The sequence below is a fragment of the Borostomias antarcticus genome, assembly GCF_949987555.1.
Source record: "Borostomias antarcticus genome assembly, chromosome: 12".
Lineage (NCBI taxonomy): Eukaryota > Metazoa > Chordata > Actinopteri > Stomiiformes > Stomiidae > Borostomias > Borostomias antarcticus.
Genome location: NC_140245.1, coordinates 18,451,156 through 18,473,602, shown reverse-complemented (window position 1 = coordinate 18,473,602; position 22,447 = coordinate 18,451,156). Strand labels below are relative to the sequence as shown.

Below are 22,447 nucleotides of genomic sequence, written 5' to 3'. Positions count from 1 at the left end.
TCAAAAGTAACCGGAAATAGTCAAATGACTACAAATTTTGCCAAGATGGCGCGGTTCAATAGGGCTTCATTGTTGATAGCGGCCAGTGAATGGAGTGGCTGTATCCAGTTTATATAATACATCCATGCGTCCACCACAGAGATCAATGCAAGCAGCTAGCTATCATGACGTTCTTTTTCGAAATGTCATTTCTACCCCACCTATATACACAAAACTGCATTTGTAGCTCTGTGTCGTTATAACTAAGATATCTGTCCGAAAAAATAATTTTTCCATCGACAAATTAAGTCAATACTTACATTTGAAAACTCCCGCTGCGGTCCCGGAGATCTCTTCGTTCGCCATCTTTTTTTATTTTTCTCACAGCCCAGTGACGTCTCACGTCTCGACTTCCGGAACAGTGGCCGTGTCCGAATTGCATACTACTTGCTATATAGTAGGCGAGATGCAGCATGCTGCATCAAAACTGTGCATACTGTATTTCGCCTACTATATAGTAGGTACTATATAGTAGGCGAAATCGGCGAAAAAATGGGCGTAAATGTAGCATAGTCCAGAGCATACTGTTCCGGAAGTCGAGAGGTGAAACGTCACTGGGCAGTGAGAAAAATAAAAAAAGATGGCGAACGAAGAGGTCTCCGGGACCGCAGCGGGAGTTTTCAAATGTAAGTATTGACTTAATTTGTCGATGGAAAAATTATTTTTCCGGACAGATATCTTAGTTATAACGACACAGAGCTACAAATGCAGTTTTGTGTATATAGGTGGGGTAGAAATGACATTTCGAAAAAGAACGTCATGATAGCTAGCTGCTTGCATTGATCTCTGGTGGACAGCTAACGTTAATAGGCTGCTAACGTTACAGGTGTTCAGACGGCTCTTGCTCAAAACGTATTAATGTCAGAGCTTAAATGTTATTATAGCTAGAATCAAGACAAACAGAGTAACATTTCCATGTAATATGACCATGATTGCTTAAGAAATGTATAAGAAATGTCGAAATTGTGATGAGTTGTTAAATGGCTTACCTAAGCCACCGAGCCTAACGTTACTTGAAGTTGTTTAAACAATTGTCTGTTCATTCCATGATTTAAACGAGTTCAACTGTTCATATATCATATATTAATATATTAGTATTCATTGTCCCATAATACTTCTGGATGTATTACAGGGACCAACGACCACACCAGGGACGATGATCCTCTGGAGGACGGCTGCATGGGTGGCCCCCATCGCCTCTTCCAAGACCCAATACCACTTCCACGAAGCGGCTGTGGCCTCCCCTCCCTCTGTGCTGACCCCAGTTCTGGGGCTCTTTAGGTCCTATGAGGTTAGATAACAGTTTTCTAGTGTCATACAAACTGTGAGTCCCTATCAATATATTTGCTATCATGTAGCCTGTAGATCAAAATCACCTTGTACATGGCTACAAGGTTCTCTGTGTGCTTTATCCAGGCTGTCTCCGTCGTCCCCTGCAGCCCAGCTTCTAAGATGTAGGTCCTACATAAATCAATATCCAAAGTAAACAGACCGCTGGATTGCTTCTGAACAATGCATACGTAAGTTAACTTACTCCAAGCCTTTCAGCGTGGTGTTTCTCTTCCCCATAAACAGGGAAGAGTTGGCCGTCCTCCAGAGGGAGGACCGGCTGATGTTGAATGGGGGAGAGAGAAGGCAGAGATGAAGGCTGAGTGGAGGGAGGAAAGGGGGTTGTTTAAGGAGAGGGAGGACTGGCTGATGTTGCTTCTAGAAGCCTCAGTCAAAAAAAAACTTTTATCTTGTTCCATTATTGTTTTTGTTATTTTTTATTAAATGTATTTTCTTGAATTAAATTGGTGTTTGTGTGTCATTCCTTGTAATGTATTCCCAGTCAAAGAACAAATGTCACTATACCTAAAACCAGTCATTAGAGTAAAAGAACATTCCTAATGGACATTGTAGTTTGCAATTAGGCATAAAAGACGGAACACACATGTTGGTTCACAATGCTTCATTGGAATTATTCAGAGACGGTTATGAAAGCATCACTGTTTAATGTGTCTGACTAACGACTACTTGATAAGGGAGTTACATGTCCAAAGTGCTCTGCGTGTTGTGTTAAGACCTTCCTCTTTACTGTACATGACCTGTAGACATATCAAGACAATGTGTCTGATGTGTAGATATTACACTTTGTTGAAATGTTAATACATCAAGAAGTAACCTTTACATGTATAATGGAAGAAACACAACCATAAACATTTCTTGGATATTTTTATTACACAATGGTCTTCAAATATACTTTTGACTTGTTTATATTTGGTCAGATCATTAGCTTTCCTTGCAAAAGGTACTGACAGGAGAACGCTGATCTGTTGTCTCCCCCCAAAATACTTAAACTGATTACTATGTACAGTGTTACACATTTAAATACAAATACATTTAAACAAATGCCTCAAGGCTGTCTATAACCAACTGATCGGTGTTTAAAGCCTCAAGGCTGTCTATAAGGAACAAGGCAAAGCACACTCATGAACTGATAGACTGACTACTTATGGCAGGATGGGGGTAGTCGTGCTCACCAAGAGCTGCGATCCAGGCAGCTTGTGCTGGTGCTGATGCTGCCGCTGCGAGACACTTTCTGAGGCCATCTCCAGGGTTGGGATGATCTGCAGCAGCAGGACCATGGCCACCATCAAGGTCTTCAACCTTTAAATGGTTAAATGCAATTAGGCCTACTGTAAGTCGTTTAGCAGACACACAAGTGTCTGCTAAATAAATGACTAAGGTAATGCTGGACAACAGTGTATGCTAAATGACTGATGTAATGTTACCTCCAAAGACTAGCACCTGTCTGTGAATGACAAGACCATTGTAAAGGGTGAGTACTGAGAAAAGCTCTAAATGCAATTAATTATTATTATTGTTATTGCTATTATTAGCACCTCCATGGTCTTGCCCCATCCTCCTGACCATCACCAAGGTTCCTCTGTGTCGATTTTGACAATCTGAAGTCCCTCCTTGTGTCCAGCCGTCAAAATAGGTCCTCAGCAGGGACGTGGAGGTTGACTTGGTGAGGACCTCTGTCTTCCATGTGAGCCTACAGGGGGAATATTATTAGGGCAAACTTTAACTCATTTGTGCGTATGGCATATACTTGTCTTTACAATATGATAATAGATAGATGTCATTATCTGTAGAGCTAAAATGTAACATTACAAAGCAGGCGTGTAGTGATGAGTAAACCCAGGTAAACTTAGTTTACCCACCTCTTTAAAATGAGTTGAGTTTTATTGTTTTGCTTACCTGCCCCTCAGAATCTATTTAATATAACATCCCTGGTACAAATGTAACAGTATAGCTAGCCCCAAGCCAGCACATGCGGGGCTATCAACTAACCTAGCTAACTAGCGTAGCTAGCAAGCTAACGTTCAATATTTACCTCAACTACAAGCATGTCGAGAAGATCTCATGACGGCTCTTCTCCTTGCAGCGTGAACACGTCTTCTCCTGGCGGCAGCAGCAGCCGCACATCCCATGCCAGGAAAAGGCTACATTTTTGTGGATAATACACAAAATGATCACAGAAAACACCGGATAATTGTACCACAGCTTCGCGGGAGTAAACAGTATCGTATCCCGTCACTTCCGCTGGTGACTCGAGTAGCATGCTGTATTTTCTCGCATACTACACGCGTTTTGTGGAACAGTAGGTACTATATAGTATGCAGTATGCATACTATATAGTGCCTACTATATAGCATGTAGCAGGTAGTATGCAATTCGGACACGGCCAGTATGCTCTGGACTATGCTACATTTACGCCAATTTTTTCGCCGATTTCGCCTACTATATAGTACCTACTATATAGTAGGCGAAATACAGTATGCACAGTTTTGATGCAGCATGCTGCATCTCGCCTACTATATAGCAAGTAGTATGCAATTCGGACACGGCCATGGAGTTTTTCTCTCAGCACGTCTGCATGCGCGTCTAAGGGCGTGCATAGAGTCATTTAGCCATGACTTGGAGAATGCTTTGGGGCGCTTTGTCTTAAAGGATTAACATGGTGGTTCAATATAACACTTTCCAGGTATCTTTAGGCAACAACAAAACACATGTGTTTAACTATTTCAGAATTCATCCATACAAATTCTTTTAAAACATGTTTTTAGAGGTCTGAATCTGCCACTCAAAAAGTTCACTCACTCAAAACTGGGCGTGATTATTAACAACTGATTGACAGTTCTCTGAGCAAATGACCAACTGGAATCATTCTGATTGACAGGCGTGTGCCCCGTTACCATAGCTACCACCGCTCCGAGCTAGACAACACGAGCTAGATCGCACAACAGCCAGATCAATAGCCATTTTTCTAGCTGCTTACCAGGGGCATTTACAAAGTCCTTAATATTATATTAACCCCCAAACATTATAAAGATACACGCTACCTAACAGGCCGTATCCTCGAATTTGCATTAGGCCTATTTGGGAAAAGTACGATAAAAGTATAACGACGACACGTCTCCCCCACGACACAGAGGAAAAAGCCCCCTGCAGCCGGCCACGCAAGCCTTGGGCTATTAGACTAACGTGATAGCTTTCAGCCAGCTACGAACAGTACCTATTTAGTCAAATAATTGCAATTGTGGGTCTTGCCAGAAGACAGATCATTTGCGCTGTGAAACCGACATAACATCCGCATTGTTCACCAGTCTAACGTTATTTATCTTAGTAGGTGTCCAACAAAGCCAGTTGAACACTGAAACGTTACTGTTCTGGGTTCAACATCTGTCAGTTGTGGTGATATAAAGGAATCGAGCGGAATACCACTGCAATAACTGATTATTGGTCAGATCAATTAAATCATTATAGCTCATTTCACATACAAAGGCAACACAATACATTTTGCAGAAAGGGGCTGGGGATGTAGCCTACATATAGGCTAGCCTACTGATCCTACTAATATGTGGCAGACTGCATGCGTAGCGCAGCGATTCAACATAATCGATGAGTTTGGAGACAGAGGGCCGTGCACCACGACTCCGTGAGCGCAGCGGTCAAGGGGTATAGCCTACTCCGGAGTCTGGAGACTAACAGGTCATGCAGTCAATAGATCTCGTTTTGAATGTTATTGTAATGCCCTCTGGTTATAATAGAATATCGCTACTGGAGCTGTTTAATCCCAAAATGCGCAATGCTTCCTGAAGTTGGGTCGGATCGAGGTGCTGGGATGATCAACATTATGTGGAGCAGATGCCACAGTGATGATAAGCCTTACACAACTTTCAGAATGTTTTGCAGAATTACAATTATTTGGAGTTGTAAATTATGAAAGGAACATAACTTGACTTAACATCTTCACCTCCACCCCCCCTGAAATGTAGTCATAATTTTAGCACAGTAGCCTCTATATGCGCATCACAACGCTGCAATACAAGACCTTAGGACAAACGATTCAGTACACAGCAGGTGTGTTTGATCAAGTTAAGATCTCAATGTGAGAATAAATAAATGACAAAAACCCGCACGGGTAGGACTACGTCTTTATTTTCCGAGGTAATTGTTGCGCATACAACATGACATTAAATTAAGACATAGGCTACTTTCTCATAAAACAGGGCGGTGTTGTAACATTTATAATATCATTAGGTGACATTGGCTGCAACCTGTCCTCCAGGACCTGCACACCCCCAGAGCCCTGAAGCGCGGGACCTGGACCTCCCGAGTCCCAGTATTGGAAATGTAGTGATCTGGCTACAAGAAAAGGGGGCAAATTATAAAAGCGATTAGTAATAGCATCGTTATTTTGCATATGCAAAACAGCATAAATTACAACAATAGGCTATTTATCAGTAAGTCTACATTATATCGAATTAAGTTTGATCGAGAGATAATCGGGAGATTCTTGTGGATACAAACTGACTTATATCCAACTTTGACTTGGATAACTATTGGCCTATACAACAAAGCACGCTCACAACAGTTATGGTAGGCTATCGCTTCGGAAACCTTACAGCACAGTTTGCACCTGGTGCAAGTAGATTTGATGCCAGGGAAGAGTACAGTATGGTGCGCTGTGTTTATACCAGGGAAGAGTACAGTATGGTGCGCTGTGTTTATGCCAGGGAAGAGTACAGTATGGTGCGCTGTGTTTATGCCAGGGAAGAGTACAGTATGATGCGCTGTGTTTCTGCCATTGCACTGGAGGGCTAACGTTACCAAAAGCAAATGCATTGAGAGCTAACGTTAGCATGCTAGGATAATTAACACAGCTAGCTGACATTCCAAACATTAGGCTAGCTAACGTCAACATGCTGGATAAAGACAAATAGCTAGCTGGATCAGACAGCTTTTTAAAAACTGTTGCCAATTACAGCTAACGTTATGGTTCGTTTATATAAAGATAGACTGTAGATATCTAACAGTAGCTAGGTTGGCTACTCAGACACGGAGATCATGGTGAAAACTTCCCATTATGTATGACAACCACAAATACAATTAGGCCTATAAAACGTACAAATTATATAAAATTAAGAGACTGCAACTATTCAATTATTCTCAAGATGAGAAAGGGTTCAGAGCTGCCTTACCATGTTGGATAGATGGTGAAACGGCGCAGACAGATTTCTGTTGGAGGCGGTGCGGGGGAGTGGAGGCGGGATTTTCAAACTTTAGGGTGACGTCAACAATGGGAAAAACGTCACGAATTCGGAGTATTTTTACCCCGAGTCAAATTGGACTGAAAATGTTACGCTTCCAGTTTCTCAAAAACGACAAAACGGATATATTTAATGTTTTTATTGTGTTTCTTCAATGTCCTATTGTGCAAATAGCACGTTCAAACTCAAAAAAAGTGAAAATCACCATGTTAATCCTTTAAAAGGAGCCAAAATCTCAACGCATGTGGAATTAAAAACAGACAAAATCTCATCAGTGCTGAGGGCACAATTTTCTTTCAGTGTAGACAGCGCAGTCATTTGCGCAGATGGAAAATTGTGATGCGGTCAAGGGGCTAAGAGCGCGTCGGCAGCGTGCGGGGGCAATGGTTCTATCTGCCGGGCAAGGAAACAATAATGAGAACAGCACAGGTAGATGGTCAGAAATGCATGTTTTTGCACAGATTTCATTGACGGAGACAGACTAGGCCGTAAGATAACACTAGATATAGAGTAGGCTATGCCCCTTTTCATGTGTCGGTCCTGATACGCACTGGGCAAGATTGAGGGAATCAAGCAGATTTAGGAAGTCCTTGACCAGAGGTCGGGATTCACAACACACATGCACATTGAAATCGCCAGAAATTAAAATGTGGTCATATTTAAGAGTAATCCCCGACAGAAAGTCCGCTAAATCATTTATAAAGTCTTTGTTGTATCTCGGTGGGTGATATACGACCACACAGAGCACAGGAGAAGACAGGCTCAGTTCAAATAGTTGCAACTCAAAACTACAGTAACTAGACACAGGCTGGGACAGTCAGCACTGTAGATTGGATCTTAACACAAGCTATAACCCCACCCCTGCCTGTGGTGCGGGGCGAGCTGAAGAAAGAGCAATTAGGAGGAAGGAGTTCAGAGAACGGGGTATATAGCCTACTCGCCAGCATCGATCCACGTTTCCGTCACGAACATAATGTCCAAGGTGCGAGAGGTGATAAAAGTAATTTAGCAGAAAAGTTTTGTTTATTATAGACCTAGCGTTTAGCAGGGCCAAACAAAAGTTCCGCTCTGGGCTGGCCAGGGCTGCGGCACGTCTCTGCGGGCGGAGATTGCCATGGCGAACGCCACGGCCGAGGTACCGGTCGGAGGCTGACAGCAGATCGGGGTTAGATGATTCACTCACTGGGGACAACAAAGGCGAGGGCTCTGGGAAGACGGGGCGGATCCACCGACCGCTTAGATGGCGGGTAACAGGAGAGAATCCGAGGCGTGGAACTATCGCTAAAGAGGCTGACAGGAAGGCCTTGAGTCGGATGAGCACACCACCTCGTTTTCCACGTATTCTAAGGCGCTTTTTCCGGGAAGGATGCAAGACAGCCGGTGCAGGTAGGCTACTCCCGGGGTTGGGTCGGATCCGCTGACATCGCACCCGACGGAACTGGAATTCACTTTATTCACATACATGGAAATGAGTTGATGTTGTGTAGGCATAAAGATGAAATGATAAACTGTCATTCGGCAATTCCACTATAATTAGCCTACTGGTAGATCTCCGCACTGGCCTGTGAGCCCCCCGAGCTCGGCGGGTTAGCCGTGAACTTCATGCCGCAACGAGAGATCCCGTCTCTGTTGTCAGCTGTTCAACTCGCCTGGGACCAGGTCCCCTGAAGCTATTTCGCCTGGCTGCCCATCGCGCTGTTGTGAACAGAATGAATACCACCTACTAGCAAACAAAACATGTTCAGTCACAATTATACTGTTAAAACTAAGATGCCTGGAAGTTTTCCAACGGATATATTTGACGAAAGTAGATTAATAAGCAAGCCGATTTTCATTACTAACTCAGAGCGGGGAGAGCCATGAACGCGCGTTTGCATTTCACATATGGCTTAACTTCTTCAAGCAGTCAGTGAATGGAGAGACCCTATCCAGTTCTATTAATACATCACTGGAGAAACCTCAATTGTCTTTTCGAGAATAAATAAAGGTTTGAATGAAAAGAATAGCCAGGCGCACCTGCGGACCAGACCGGCTAAGACCAGTCTGACCAGCTAATACCATCCTAACCAGCTAGACCAACTTGATCAGACCATGCTGACCAGCTAAGACCAGCCTGAGGTTGATGAGCTTGACCAGCCTAAGCTGTTCTTTTTCATATAAAACCATTCGTCTCATACTGATGGGAACAATCTGGCGCAAAGCACAGCATTTTTCTCATGAGTGACGTACATAAGCGCGCCCGGCTGCGTAGTCCATTTATGAAACGAATGGAGCAATTTCAAAAATTTGAAAGAAAGCGAAATACTGTTTGAAATTCTCACAGTTAGTAGGTTATTACTGTAAATACACTCATACATTTTTGTCTTGATAACTTCACCGAAATGGCTTCGTAGTAATTATTAGAAAATCCGGTCTATGGGAGTTTACATTGAAACCCCTCTCCGATAGGAACAAATCCGCTAGGGGCGCATGTTTTCACTTTCCCTTCCTATACAGACTGCCGCTGGGCAAAACAGTCATGTTGTCTCCTGAAACAAAGAGCAGTAACGCTCGTAGAATCAGACCTGCAAACTTGTCACCTTTTGGCTACAGTCACCTTTTTATGTTAACCATGGTAGTTTCAGTGAATCTAGAGGGTTTTAGTTTTGTATGTCGTCACCTTTTTCACTACTCCAGAGTTTGCAGGTCTGTAGAATAAACACAGCCATGCAGTTATTGCAGAAAGAGACTCAATAACAACAATGAAAGAACAAGCGTAGCCTACGCACTAGCAGGGTTTCTCGGAGGAAAATATTGAGGAAACCATTCTTCCGACTGGATTTGACAAAAGTTTTATTCATCAAACATTGATTGCCTGCAGGAGTTTGTCTGTCAAAACAAGTACTCCTGCCCACTGAAATGAAGTAGATATGAGGAAGGCCAGACTGATCTGTGGAGAGAAACAGAATGAGCTTACGAGATCAGAATGGTCTAGGATGTAATCTCATCACTGAGTGAAGGTGTGGCTGTCGCTCGTAGTTGTTACCTAACAAGATGAAGAGTAGAGCAGAGTAGAGTACGGCAGAGCAGAGTCAAGTAGAGTTGAGTCTTTAATATCCCAATTGATGTGCTTTTAATGTGATCAGTTACTGTATTTAGTCTGATCCCCCTTCCTCCCCCCTCCAGGACATGGACCTTGTGGATATCCTGTGGCGACAGGATGTGGACATGGGGGCGGGACGCGAGGTGTTTGACCGCCGCCTGCGCCAGAAGGAGGCGTTGCTACAGCGACAGCGGGAGCGCGAGGCGGAGGAGTGTGCCAGGCTGCAGAAGGAGCAGGAGGCGGAGCTTATCAGGGAGCTGCAGCTGGACGAGGAGACGGGGGAGGCGCTGCCATGCCCCCTGACACCACCCACCAATGAGGAGGACGACGACGGCTCCGCCCACGAACTGGACCGGGTACGCAGACGATGTCACTGATCATCTCACTCAGGACCACCTGGGTGTGTTCTGATGATGTCGTTCACTCACTTGATGCCTGATGAATTAATATGCATAGTGTGTATCACAAAAAAAAACATAAATAATAATGAATAATGTGTGTGTGTGTGTGTGCGTGCGTGCATGCGTGCGTGTGTGAAGGACACCATGCTATGCGAGGTGGAGGATGAAGCCCTGTCGTTTTCTGAGTATATGGAGCTGCTGGCTGACACCTTTCCTCTGGAGAACAACCAGGTGAGATACACACTCACACTAGACTTGGTGGGGCCCTTAGAACAGCCAGATGAGATACACACTCCCACTAGACTTGGTGGGGCCCTGACAACAGCCAGATGAGATAGTCCAGACCATGGTCAAACCCTACACCCCCTCCCGACCGCTACGCTCTGCTACCTCGGGGCGACTGGTTACCCCGTCACTACGAGGTCCCTGTGATCGATTGACACGGTCATGGCTCTTCACTTTCCTGGCCCCATAGTGGTGGAATGAACTGCCCACTGACGTCAGGACAGCAGAGTCGCTGCCCATCTTTCGCTGCAGGCTCAAAACGTATCTCTTCAAGAAGTACTACAACAGTTCTCCCTCTTAGCAGCTATTGTATTTTAGATTGCTATTCTTGCACCTTGCCTACAGAACTAGATTATGCACTAAGTCACTTGTTTTAGAAAGAAGATGCACTTGTGAGTTCTGGCAAGTAGTAGTACATTGGCTTTTCCCATTAAATGCAATTATTGTAAGTCACTTTGGATAAAAGTGTCAGCTAAATGACTGTAATGTAATGTGACTGGGTGGGGGTCAGGGTGACTGAGGTCTGGGCAAGGAATCTGAAACGAAGGAAGGGACATTACGTCACTGTGTAGCGTGTGCCCACAGATTGGTACCAAGCGTGACAACTTTCTGGTTGGCCGTCATTGAAGTCGCCATCTCCTTGTTTGCAACTTGTCATTTTAAATAACCTGGGATGGCAGAATCATCCATAATTTGTTGCATTGTTAACTAGCTAACATTTGATATACTGGTTTACCTAAAAACATTTAGCTAAGTGTTAGATGGATGTGTGCTGCCCTAGATAAAGACACTGGTCTAGCGATGGAGGCTCCCAAAAGAGCCGTCCCTCATGATTCTTCTTACTGGCACAACATCTGGGCAAGACCGAAAGAAGCACCACCTCCAGCCAGGTGGTCTGATATTGCCCACTGCCGTAGAGGCAAATCCAACAAGAAACTAAACAAGAGAGCACAAACACCCGCTCCAACACCTCAACTCTCATTGCAAGACAGGTACTGTCGTCTGAATAACGGAATGTGTGACAATATTAACCACACTGAACCCAGGGAAGTTAATCACACCAGTACTAGCATTAAGGCTAGCCAAAACCCAAGAAATAACCCCATCAAAACAACTGCTAGGCCGACAGCTAGCAGAAACAGTTCCAACCCCACACCAGATAAGCCAATCACTATTCTGATTAGGGACTCTATTACCAGGCAGGTAAGAATTAGCCTGACGTCACCAGCCTGATCTCGCGAGCTCACATTCTATTACACGCCGCAGATCAGTCTGGATATCCAATCGTTCTGCTGTTTACATTTTTCTGTCATTCATCACTACGTCACATGATTCTTTTCTCTGATTGGTTGTCCAATTGCGTCCAGAGGCATTTTGATCTATGAGCATTGGTAACGCCCCTTGGGGATCGGAAAGCAACAATTCTATGTTGCTACCACAAGAGGCAGTGGTCCCAGAACATCAAAACAAAAATACTCCACATATTTCCCAGGTCAGTGGTAGTGTCCGACCGATATGCTTTTTTTAAGGCCGATCCGATACCGATTTTGGGGATCGTTGCAGTGGCCGATACCGATACGACACCGATATTTTGGGCCGATATTTGTGGCCGATATCCCAATATTTGGTGGCCGATATTCTGGTGGTGGAGGACAATATTAAATTCACTCGCATTCCTCATAGCCAAACATCGTATATTGCTACATTGAAAAAGTCCTAACCCCCCTGGCACAACTTCTTGGTTGAAAGATTTAATGTATTTTCTGCATCTAGAATAAATCAAACACACGGTCAGAGGATCTTTACAAAGATTCCACAGAACTTGGGACCCCTTTCTCTCCTATGTTACCTCTCTAACTTCAATAGACACTTAATTCTGACCAATACCTCTATTTATTTCTCTGTCCTTTAGCTATTTACTTTTTACTTAGTTGTTGTACATTTATTATTAGGGGCTAGGCAGCGTAGCTGCCGGAACCCTATTGTATTTGCCTATATTATTATTATTATTACTATTATTATTATTCTCCATCTTCCACTGAAGTCTGACTTCCCGTGGACAGAAAATCACCAAACTTTGCACATAGCTCCAGTACTATACCCAAAGTCCTCAACCTGCATTGTAGGTCAATAAAGCTGAAGGTGGCGCTACAGCAACAGTCTAAAGTTTAAAACTTTAAAAAATCATAACAAATCAGCCATAGGTGCTATCACTGTAAAACCACCATGTCAATGTAGTCCCAAGTGAGACAAAACTTTAATATGCTCTGACCTTGCAGGAATTTTGAAGTCCATCACTCTGATATTTTCATAAACTGTAAAACCTATCAAACCTATATCCTCCCACATTTTTTGTTCAATTGACACAAAAATGGATATACTGTATCTTCAGACTGTCCTTACCAAACGATCCTCACAGATTTTTGAAATATGAAAAATTGAGCCCACAGCACATCAAAACGTTTTACTGTTAACAGTTCTGTATACAGTTCCTATTAATTCTCGCCAAATCAATGTCTGATCATCCTCATAAAAAGTGACAACATTGGCCACATATCCAAGATGTAGTGTGATGTTTTTCAGAATTTTATCTCAAAAATTGAATTTTTAAAAATATGTTTTTTCTGTCCTCTGAAACCAACACTTCATACAGAGAAAACTACATTACCCACAATCCAACGCAAGCTCCACGAATTGGAGACTTCGCTGTTGGCAACCCTACCCAACCCCCGCTGAGGATTACAATGACTAAATCGATGGATTGGCAACTGACTGAGTACACAGCTGCTGAAGTTAATGTTCAATTATGAAGAAAAGCAAACAAAACCTGTAAAAATTAATAAACATATCTCATCCCACATTTTTCAATCAATTAACACCAAACTTGCTACACTGGATCTTCAGACTGTAATTCACAAACTCATTGACCAGATTGTTGAATTATCAAAATCGAGCTTACAATGCATCAAAATGTTTTACAAATGTTTTACGACCCGCCTCATCGCTGCGTAGCAGCTTTATTTTGTTTTTTGTTTTTTTTGTCATTTAAGGAAAAGTGCTTTGTAACTCCTGGGACATGTGGGTGGTTAACTGGGTGGGTGGGTTAGTTTAGCGCGGTTCATTGAGCGCTGTTCATTTTTGTGTTTGTTTTTGCTTTTGTCTTATTGATATGCTAAAACTTCCCATTTACTGCTGACTTGTACTGTTTGTTACATGTCTTGGAGTTTGCACAATAAATACATGAAAAAAAATAAGTTTTTTTTTTTTTTACAGATAGCCGATATTTGTAAAAGTGTGAATATCGGCCCGATATATCGGTTAATATATATATCGTTAATCGGTTGGACTCTAGTCAGCGGTGGCCGAGTGGATAGTGCGCTGAAGGTTGTGAGTTCAATCCTTGGTGTTGACATACCAAGGTACCATGACATATTTTGTCACTGGATGTTATAGAACTTATGTAACGAGCGTGGATCATATTTGTTAATTATAAACCCTTTTACAACCTAGTCAGCACAAATATGGGCACGCATTCTTGAAACAGTAGCAGAGGAAGACAGACGAAATTGCCATTATTAAGCGTACGGACTGGACTGAGAATATCATCAGAAATGCCCGCGTTTGCGGTGACCATTTTATATCAGGTAAGTTATTTTGACTACCTGGTTTCACTGGAATATCTGTTTGAAATGTAGCCCTTCTCAGTCCCGTTGTTGCATTCCGCTCCGCGCATTCAGCTTCAACCCAGCATTTGTTAAAATAGACCATTTTGCTTAGGTAAGTAAAGTTTCATGTTTAACTTGTAATGAGCGCCTCTCCTAACTAGGCCGACACCGATTTATCTTGACGGCAGTGAATGGACCAGCAAAGGACTGTTGTCTGGCATGAGCGAGCGGAATGCGACAGCAGGACTGAGAAGGGCTAGTTGAAATTTAGAGAATTATCTGAAGTAAACAGTAACCCATAACCTGGCTGCACGCTAAGCTAAAGCTAAGTTCAGTTAATGAAGCCCAATGATAGCTAGCTAACGTTAGCTAGTGCTAGCTAACACGCTAGCTAGTGTTAGCTAGCTAACTCAAGGCCCGGGGAGTCGGAGATACTGTGCCCTTTCTCTCAAAGTGCTTTAGCTAAGGTTAGCTACTACAAGCTAGCTAGTCCTTGCCTCACAACATACGTAGCATATTCACACAGCAAGCAAACTGTCATCTAAAGCTATGCTACGTCAGCTGACTGGGACTGTCTCGTGACCAGCTAATGTAGCTAACCATATTGTGCCAGACAGCCACAACAAGCGTCACATATAGAGGGTTTTCACGGCCGGCCATGTTGGAGGTTTAAGCTTAGGTTTAGCAGGTGTAAGCTCAGGTTTAGGCTAACGACTAGATAGATAGGTAGATGGATAGGTCTATCTACCTGTCTATTGATCTATCTATCTAGCTAGCTATCTACATTCAGTAGCGTCAACCTCCAACATGGCTGACAGATGACAGACCGTGAAAACCCTCTATATTTAACATTGTTGGCTAGAATAACCAGTGTTGTGAAATACATTTAACAACTGGTCAGTTCATATGTTGCACAGCAATCGAGCAGGACAATATCATTAGGGCTAGGTTAGGTAGCTAGCAAAGTCAGCTTGCCCAGCTGGTATGGTTATAGGCTAATTCCTATGGGATAGCTTAGTAGTTTGTGATTTAGCAATGGGTTGACTAATCACTAGATCAATATTTTCAGTTGGAGATAGGACTACAACACCACCTGTGCTGTGGCACCAGGAATCTGCTCTGACCACTGTTTTTATTCACCATATCATGTTGTTATGCATATTAAATGTACTGTATGTCTACGCGACACAAAAAAGGCTTTATATAAATGTTATTTTTGGCTGGGGAAAAAAAGGTTTGGCGGGTACAATTTTTCATCTACCAGATATTTGGCTGGTGAGCTAAAGTAAATTTTGACCCCTGCATGTATGTAATTATGTCTTAAGTTTAAAGTGAACGGATTAAGAGAGGATATTTTTCTCCAGTAGGTATTAAGCAAATCGTAACCCATAACCTACAATTATGATGGGATCTGCAAGTTAGGAATTTCTTGTAATATGGCTTCGATCATTATTTCTGTTCATTAATTGAGCTTTTTATGTTTAGGTACCATAAAAGCAAGTGAACTACCTGATCGACAAAGGGATGGCGTCAAGAGCAGCAATGCAGTCATCAACTATGTTTCTTCAACAACTATGGAGTTGGAGAAACACATGTGGACCTTCATTGTGACAACTGCAGTGGACAAAACAAGAACAACTTTGTGCTGTGGTATTGTGCTTGGCAGACCATGTACAAGCTTCACTCTTGTATCAGAATCAGAATCTCCCTTCTGTTCTGTTGCAGCTTTGATGCTGGGATGCCTGGTGTGGTTGAGGCCAGAGACTCATCACACTCTAATTATAACAATGGCACACATGCCACCCCCTGGACCAACAAGTGATCATGTGACACATTGCACCTTGTCTATACAATAGACAACTGACTCTGTATTACTGTATACATGTGCATTACATGCCTCTCTTCTTTACAAAGATGGTCACAACCACAACATGTCCTGAGAGCACATGCAAAATAACTTATGGCTACTTTTAATGTGCATGTCTGTATGTTTAATAAAGCATTTAGGAAAAGTTTCAATCAAGACTTGAGTATTACCTATTCTGTTGAGTACTATGTTTACAATTGTTCATTCATGATATTATTACAATTGACCTTTCAAGTCTGCCTGCCAAGTCGTTACTTAGCTAAGAACCATTTTAATTACAATTTACTTCTGAGGGCAAATACTTTACTTTCATATCTTCATATACCTGGGTCTACTTATTCACCACCTAAAGAGAAGTGCAAAACAGCAAGTCATGACCTTTATCCAGAAACAAAAGTTGAACCCATTGCATCAAAATAGCTAATATTACAGGAATCATCAGTGTAACTGCTGTAGCCACTGACCGCTACCATTAATGTTATGGAAGCAGCTGCTAGTTGTTGTGAGCCCATGAGCTTACTGGCTATCCATTACATTACATTACATTACATTACATTACATTACAGTCATTTAGCAGACGCTTTTATCCAAAGCGACTAACAATAATTGCATTTAACGTAGGAAGAGCCAATGTACTACTACTTGCCAGAACTCACAAGTGCATCTTCTTTCTAAAACAAGTGACTAAGAGCATAATCTAGTGCTGAAGGCAAAGTGCAAGAATCGCAATCTAAAGTACAGTGCAATATAATATAATACAATAAGTGCTTAGGTGGGAGGATTGTTGTAGTACTTCTTGAAGAGATGAGTTTTGAGCCTGCGACGAAAGATGGGCAGCGACGCTGCTGTCCTGACATCAGTGGGCAGTTCATTCCACCACTGCGGGGCCAGGACAGAGAAGAGCCGTGACCGTGTCGATCGACCGCAGGAGCCTCGGAGTGACGGGGCAACCAGTCGCCCTGAGGTAGCAGAGCGTAGCGGTCGGGAGGGGGTGTAGGGTTTGACCATGGCCTGGAGGTAGGAGGGGGCTGTTCCTTTCATTGCCCTTTAGGTTAGCGCCAGAGTTTTAAACTGGATGCGAGCCGCTACAGGGAGCCAGTATAGGGAACGGAGGAGGGAAGTTGTGTGGGAGAATTTGGGGTGGTTGAACACCAGGCGAGCAGCAGCTTTCTGGACAAGTTCCAGAGGTTTAATGGCTGACGCCGGTGCCCCAGCGAGGAGGGAGTTGCAGTAGTCCAGGTGGGAGATGACCAGGGCCTGGATGAGTACCTGCGCCGATCCCACTCTCATTGTGCTGGATTAGCATTGGAAGCATTGGAACTGATGTGTCCAGGTGACAAGACCCATCTTTATTTATCAGACATTTCCGTCCTACCGCTCCCGCACAGAAACAAGCCAGCCAACACACATAAGCCAGGCTGGACCTGGCCTGGTTGCGAATTGGTTCTGGTGAAGCCAAGCTAGGTAAGGATGGCAGACACTGAAAATCTATCCATGGCTGACACATTTATCAGAGAGCTAACAGAGCAGCTACCAGTTATCCTCTCTACACGTCCAAGTGATGAGAATCATCATCCACGCTGGGTCTTATGACATTCTGATCAGGAAAACTGGCTCTGAGATCCTGAAAGGAGACCTTTACCTGCTACTGGAGAAACTGAGTGACTGTCAATCACAAAATATATTCATCTCAGGCCCCATTCCAACTTTAGGGAAAGGAAGCAAATCTTTTAGCAGACTCCTCAAAATGAATACATGGCTGACATCGGCATGCCTCACCCAGGGGATAAAGTTTATTGACAATTTTTATATAATTTGGAACTGCAGAGACAACTTGAGACCCGATAGGGTACCTCCAAACATCAATGTAGCCAGAGTACTTGGTGCCAACTTACCACAGAGTCTTGGAATGCCGTTCCCAAATAAGATGAAGGTCAGTGAGCTCAGGGGAAAATCTTGTGTCTCTCCCGCCTCACCTGACCCTCTGCTCCAAAACAACCAAGGCATGCAGAGGCCAAACCCAAACAAGAGAGACGTGAAGGTCAGGCAGAAAGCCTCTACCCCCCCCCCCCCTGCACCAGACCCTCTGCTACACATCAACCAGGGCAGGGAAAGGATGTCTCTGTCCCAAGGAACCCATCGACCCCCCTCTCTAAGGCATTCAAGACACAATTCAGAGGATGTCTCTGTCCCAACCAGTAACCCAGCGATAACCCTCCCCTCCTCCACCACACTCACCAATCAAGGACTTACTTAAAGCTGCCATGCTGAAGCTCAGTCAAATTGATGAACTACTGCACACCAACACCCACAGAACTTACTGCACACCAACACGCACAGACACCATCGTTCAGGTGTCCACCAGAAATGAGACCAACCCCATGCCATCCCTTTAAACATACTGATGATCTTAAGCAGCCGGTGGCATGGTCACATGGTCACATCGTAGAAATCACAGTAATCTTAAATGTGTTCAGCCACAGCCAGTCTCCTGTCCTGTCACAGAATCTCTTCTGTTGAAATTAGCTCTTTTTGATGTCAAATCATTGTCTTACATATCCTTTTTGGTTAATGACCTGATAACTGAAAATAATTTGCATTGTATGTTTTTAGTCAAACCTGGCTAAACAAGCTTACTGGTGTAGCAACACTGATAGAGGCCTGCCATTCAGTAAAAGCATATCAACATGATGTCCTTTGGGGTTGCCAGCTACAGTAGCTCACCAAGTCACCATGTCCAACCCATTAGCCTACATCAACAGCTATTTGACATCCACTACTACACAAGCTATCTGAGGAAATATACATTAACCAATATATCAAAAATTAGCCAGTTAATAATCTGAGTACCCAGAAGTTCTCACTGCGGCAAGAACATCTGGGGAAAAAATGATAATGAGTAGAGTGTGGGCTGTGCGGAGAGGCTGATTTGGCCACTGATTGGTCATGCCCACAGCTTTCCGCTTTTCAAGTACTGTTAACGAGTCAGCGAGCTGTCGGTAACATATCTGGCACATAAAGTGCGATTTAAGATACTTGGACTTTCTTCCACGTTAACTCACTTCACAGAGTTGGCTAGCTACACTTTTCTGGATGGGGGGCTGGAAGGGAGAATGGCGTTTATCTCCAAACTAGCTAGTTAAAAATGCAACAAATTACCAATGATTCTGCCATTCGGGGTTATAACTTGTTAAAATCGTCGTAAACAAGGAGACGGCGATCCCATTCACTTCAATGACGGCCGACCTAAAAGTTGTCACACTTTGCACCGATCTGCGTGCACGTGCCACACAGTGTCATGATATCCTTTCCTTGGTTTTAGATTCCTTGGGTGTGGGTCAGAGGTCACGGTGACTAGATAGTATTAGTGTGTTAAAGTGTTTTCATTTAGATTGTATTACATGCTAAATACAATACATACAGTAAGTACACATACTATGTGTTCTAGCTGTAAAGCTTCAAGCTTGTAAAGTTTCAAATTTTACATTTACTAAAGTAATAATATGCAAACAATTATTGCCTTTAACAAGTTTCAATGGTAATTTGACTTTGGTAATTGTAATTTGAATTTGACTCTCTCTCTCCGTCTCTCTCTCTGTCCTCTGCCTGGCTAACCCCCCAACCCTCCAGCCCTCCACCCCCCAGCCTTCGCCTATTGCCAAGAATCTCATGCTCTCAGCTCTGCTGGTTCCTCATACCCTGAACCTCTCAGCACTACCTACCCTCTCCCCTCCAGGACCCCCACCCTTACCTGCCCCCCTGACCCTAGCTGCAGCCCCTTCAACACTACCCACACCCCACCTAGCTGCCCCCCTGCCTTCCCTACCAGCCCCCCTGCCTGAGCAGGCGTGGCTGGACCTGCTGGCCCTTCCTGAGCTCCATAACCTCAGTATGCAGGTCTCAGAGATCCTGGAGCTGATCGGCCTGCCCCTAGAGAACACGCCCACCCCCCCCAGGCCCCTGCAAACCCAGAACACCCCGACAGCCTCTGACCTGTCTCCCCCTCCCTTGGAAGACTTGTCTCCCCCTCCCCTGGAAAACCTGTCTCACCCTCCATTGGAAGACCCGTCTCACCCTTCATTAGAAGACCCGTCTCCCCCTCTGCCAGAGGACCTGTCTCCTGCTCCATTAGAAGACCTGTCTCCCCTTCCCCCGGAGGACCTGTCTCCAGCTCCATTGGGAGACCTCTCTCACCCTCCATTGGGAGACCTGTCTCACCCTCCTTTGGAAGACCTGTCTCACCCTCCATTGGGAGACCTGTCTCCTCTGGACGACCTGTCTCACCCTGCCCTGCTAGACTTCTCCCTGACAGAGGACTTCCTGCTGCAGTCACATGGGTTCGCCAGTGAGTCCCCAGAGTCTGGGGTTTTGCTGGAAACCTGCTTATCTGGGGCGTCCAATAAGGACGAGGGCTCCTGGGATTCCAGCGAATCAGAAATGGAGGAGATGGAGAGCAGCCCAAGCAGCAACCAATCAGAGCAGAGGGAGAACGTGTCCAGTAGCAAGCTCCACCAATCTCCTGTTAGCTCCTCCTTCTCACTGACAGGACCCACCTCGCCAGACTCCCAATTCATCACATCACTGACGGACAAGACCAGGAAGTCCACGAGGTCAGGGGGGCAGGCCCGTCTGTCACGTGACGAGCAGCGAGCAAGGGCACTGGCCTTCCCCTTCGCTGTCGACCACATCATCAACCTCCCCGTCGATGACTTCAATGAGTTGATGACGTGCCACCAGCTCAACGAATCACAGCTGGCACTGGTGCGGGACATCCGGAGGCGGGGCAAGAACAAGGTGGCGGCTCAGAACTGCCGCAAACGCAAAATGGCGTCCATCAGCAGGCTGGAGGAGGAGCTGGAGGAGCTCCAGAGGGAGCGGGACTGCCTGCTGGGGGAGCGTGCCCAGGGAGAGAGCTCTCTGAGGGGGCTGAGGGCCAAGCTTAGCAGCCTCTACCTGGAGGTGTTCGGCCAGCTGAGGGACGAACACGGCAGGCCCTACTGCCCCCAGCACTACTCCCTCCAGCAGGCCTCCGACGGGTCCATGTTCCTGGTGCCACGCCCTAACAAAACCCCCAAGGGTGACGCTAGTTAAAGTCCCCCAGCCACCAAGATCTCATGAGTTTGGTTCCCAAAACTATTTTAGAGCAAATTATTTTCTGTATTTTATACCTGATTCAGTTTTGAATGACTGTTTGGATTCTGGTGTTTCTCAAGTGTTTCTCAAAATGTTTTTTGTATTGAAATAAACAGCCTTTAATGAGTTGGACTCTTTTGCTGTCTTGCTTTTCACTCTCAGACGAGTATTCTGGTGATGGTGAACACTGGTTATCTGAAGTATACTACTAGGCCTACATACAGTACTGTAGTCTGAGAAATTAATACTGGTTATCTGAAGTATATGTCTACTATATAGTCTTGGAGAGTAATACTGGTCATCTGAAGTATACTATATTGTCTGAAAGATTAATACTGGTTATCTGAAGTATATGTCTACTATATAGTCTTGGAGAGTAATACTGGTCATCTGAAGTATACTATATTGTCTGAAAGATTAATACTGGTTATCTGAAGTATACTACTGTATGTAGACTGAGAGATGAATACTAGTATTCTGGAGCATATTATATAGTCTGAGAGATGACTGGTATTCTGGAGCATCTATAGAGCTGTTTTGGCTGTTGTAAGTGAGCCTAGCTGGTGAAGGTAGAAACTCCTTTTTGATAGCACCAGACCCAGACCGTAACACCATGCACCAACACCAGACCCCAACACCAGGCACCAACACCAGACCCCAACACCAGGCACCAACACCAGACCCCAACACTAGGCACCAACACCAGACCCCAAAACCAGGAACCAACACCAGACACCAACACCAGGCCCCAACACCAGACACCAACACCAGACCCCAACACCAGGCACCAAGCCCAGGCCCCAACACCAGACCCCAACACCAGGCACCAGGCACCACGTCCAGGCCCCAACACCAAGCCCTAACACCAGACCACAACACCAGGCACCAGGCCCATACCCCAACACCAGGCACCAACATCCAGCCCCAACACCAGACCCCAACACCAGCACCGGGCACCAAACCCAGGCCCCAACACCAGGTCACAGCCCCAGGTCACAGCCCCAGGTCACAGCACCAGGTCACAGCCCCAGGTCAAAGCACCAGGTCACAGCCCCAGGTCACAGCACCAGGTCACAGCAACAGGCTCCCTCACAGACTGCGCCTTTGAGCATGAACTCTGCCTCTACTCCAGATGACCAAGCCCTGGCCAGGAGTTAACCATTGACAGAGGGTTATCCGGCAAGGCCAACATTGACTGGGTATACATTGGCCAACATTGACTTTATATGTATATATACACACACACACACACACACACACAATCAACTAAACTCCTTGTTATCATAGAGAGCAACATGCTCCTATAAATATACTGGAGCCTCTGTATTGTGAGTTTAACTCTGCACCACCACCTTCTGGTGAGTTAGAGTATC

General features: G+C 44.7%; 1 protein-coding gene and 1 long non-coding RNA gene across 2 annotated transcripts in view; one reads left to right on the top strand and one right to left on the bottom strand.

The window, feature by feature from the left end:
• LOC311316480 (nuclear factor erythroid 2-related factor 2-like) overlaps positions 1–21,200 on the top strand; it is a 34,922-nt gene extending 13,722 nt beyond the window's left edge. The window contains exons 2-4 of the mRNA XM_084447342.1: positions 9,807–10,079; positions 10,263–10,355; positions 19,572–21,200. Coding sequence (XP_084303468.1) covers positions 9,807–10,079; positions 10,263–10,355; positions 19,572–21,032 — 1,827 coding nt within the window. The 3' untranslated portion in view covers positions 21,033–21,200. The remainder of the gene's footprint in view (positions 1–9,806; positions 10,080–10,262; positions 10,356–19,571) is intronic.
• On the bottom strand, positions 2,553–3,516 carry LOC311316517. Its single transcript, XR_014630714.1, has 3 exons — positions 3,422–3,516; positions 2,925–3,079; positions 2,553–2,688 (listed from the first exon to the last, which is right to left on the bottom strand). It is a non-coding gene; the product is annotated as an uncharacterized lncRNA (long non-coding RNA).
• Positions 21,201–22,447: the final 1,247 nt, after the last annotated feature.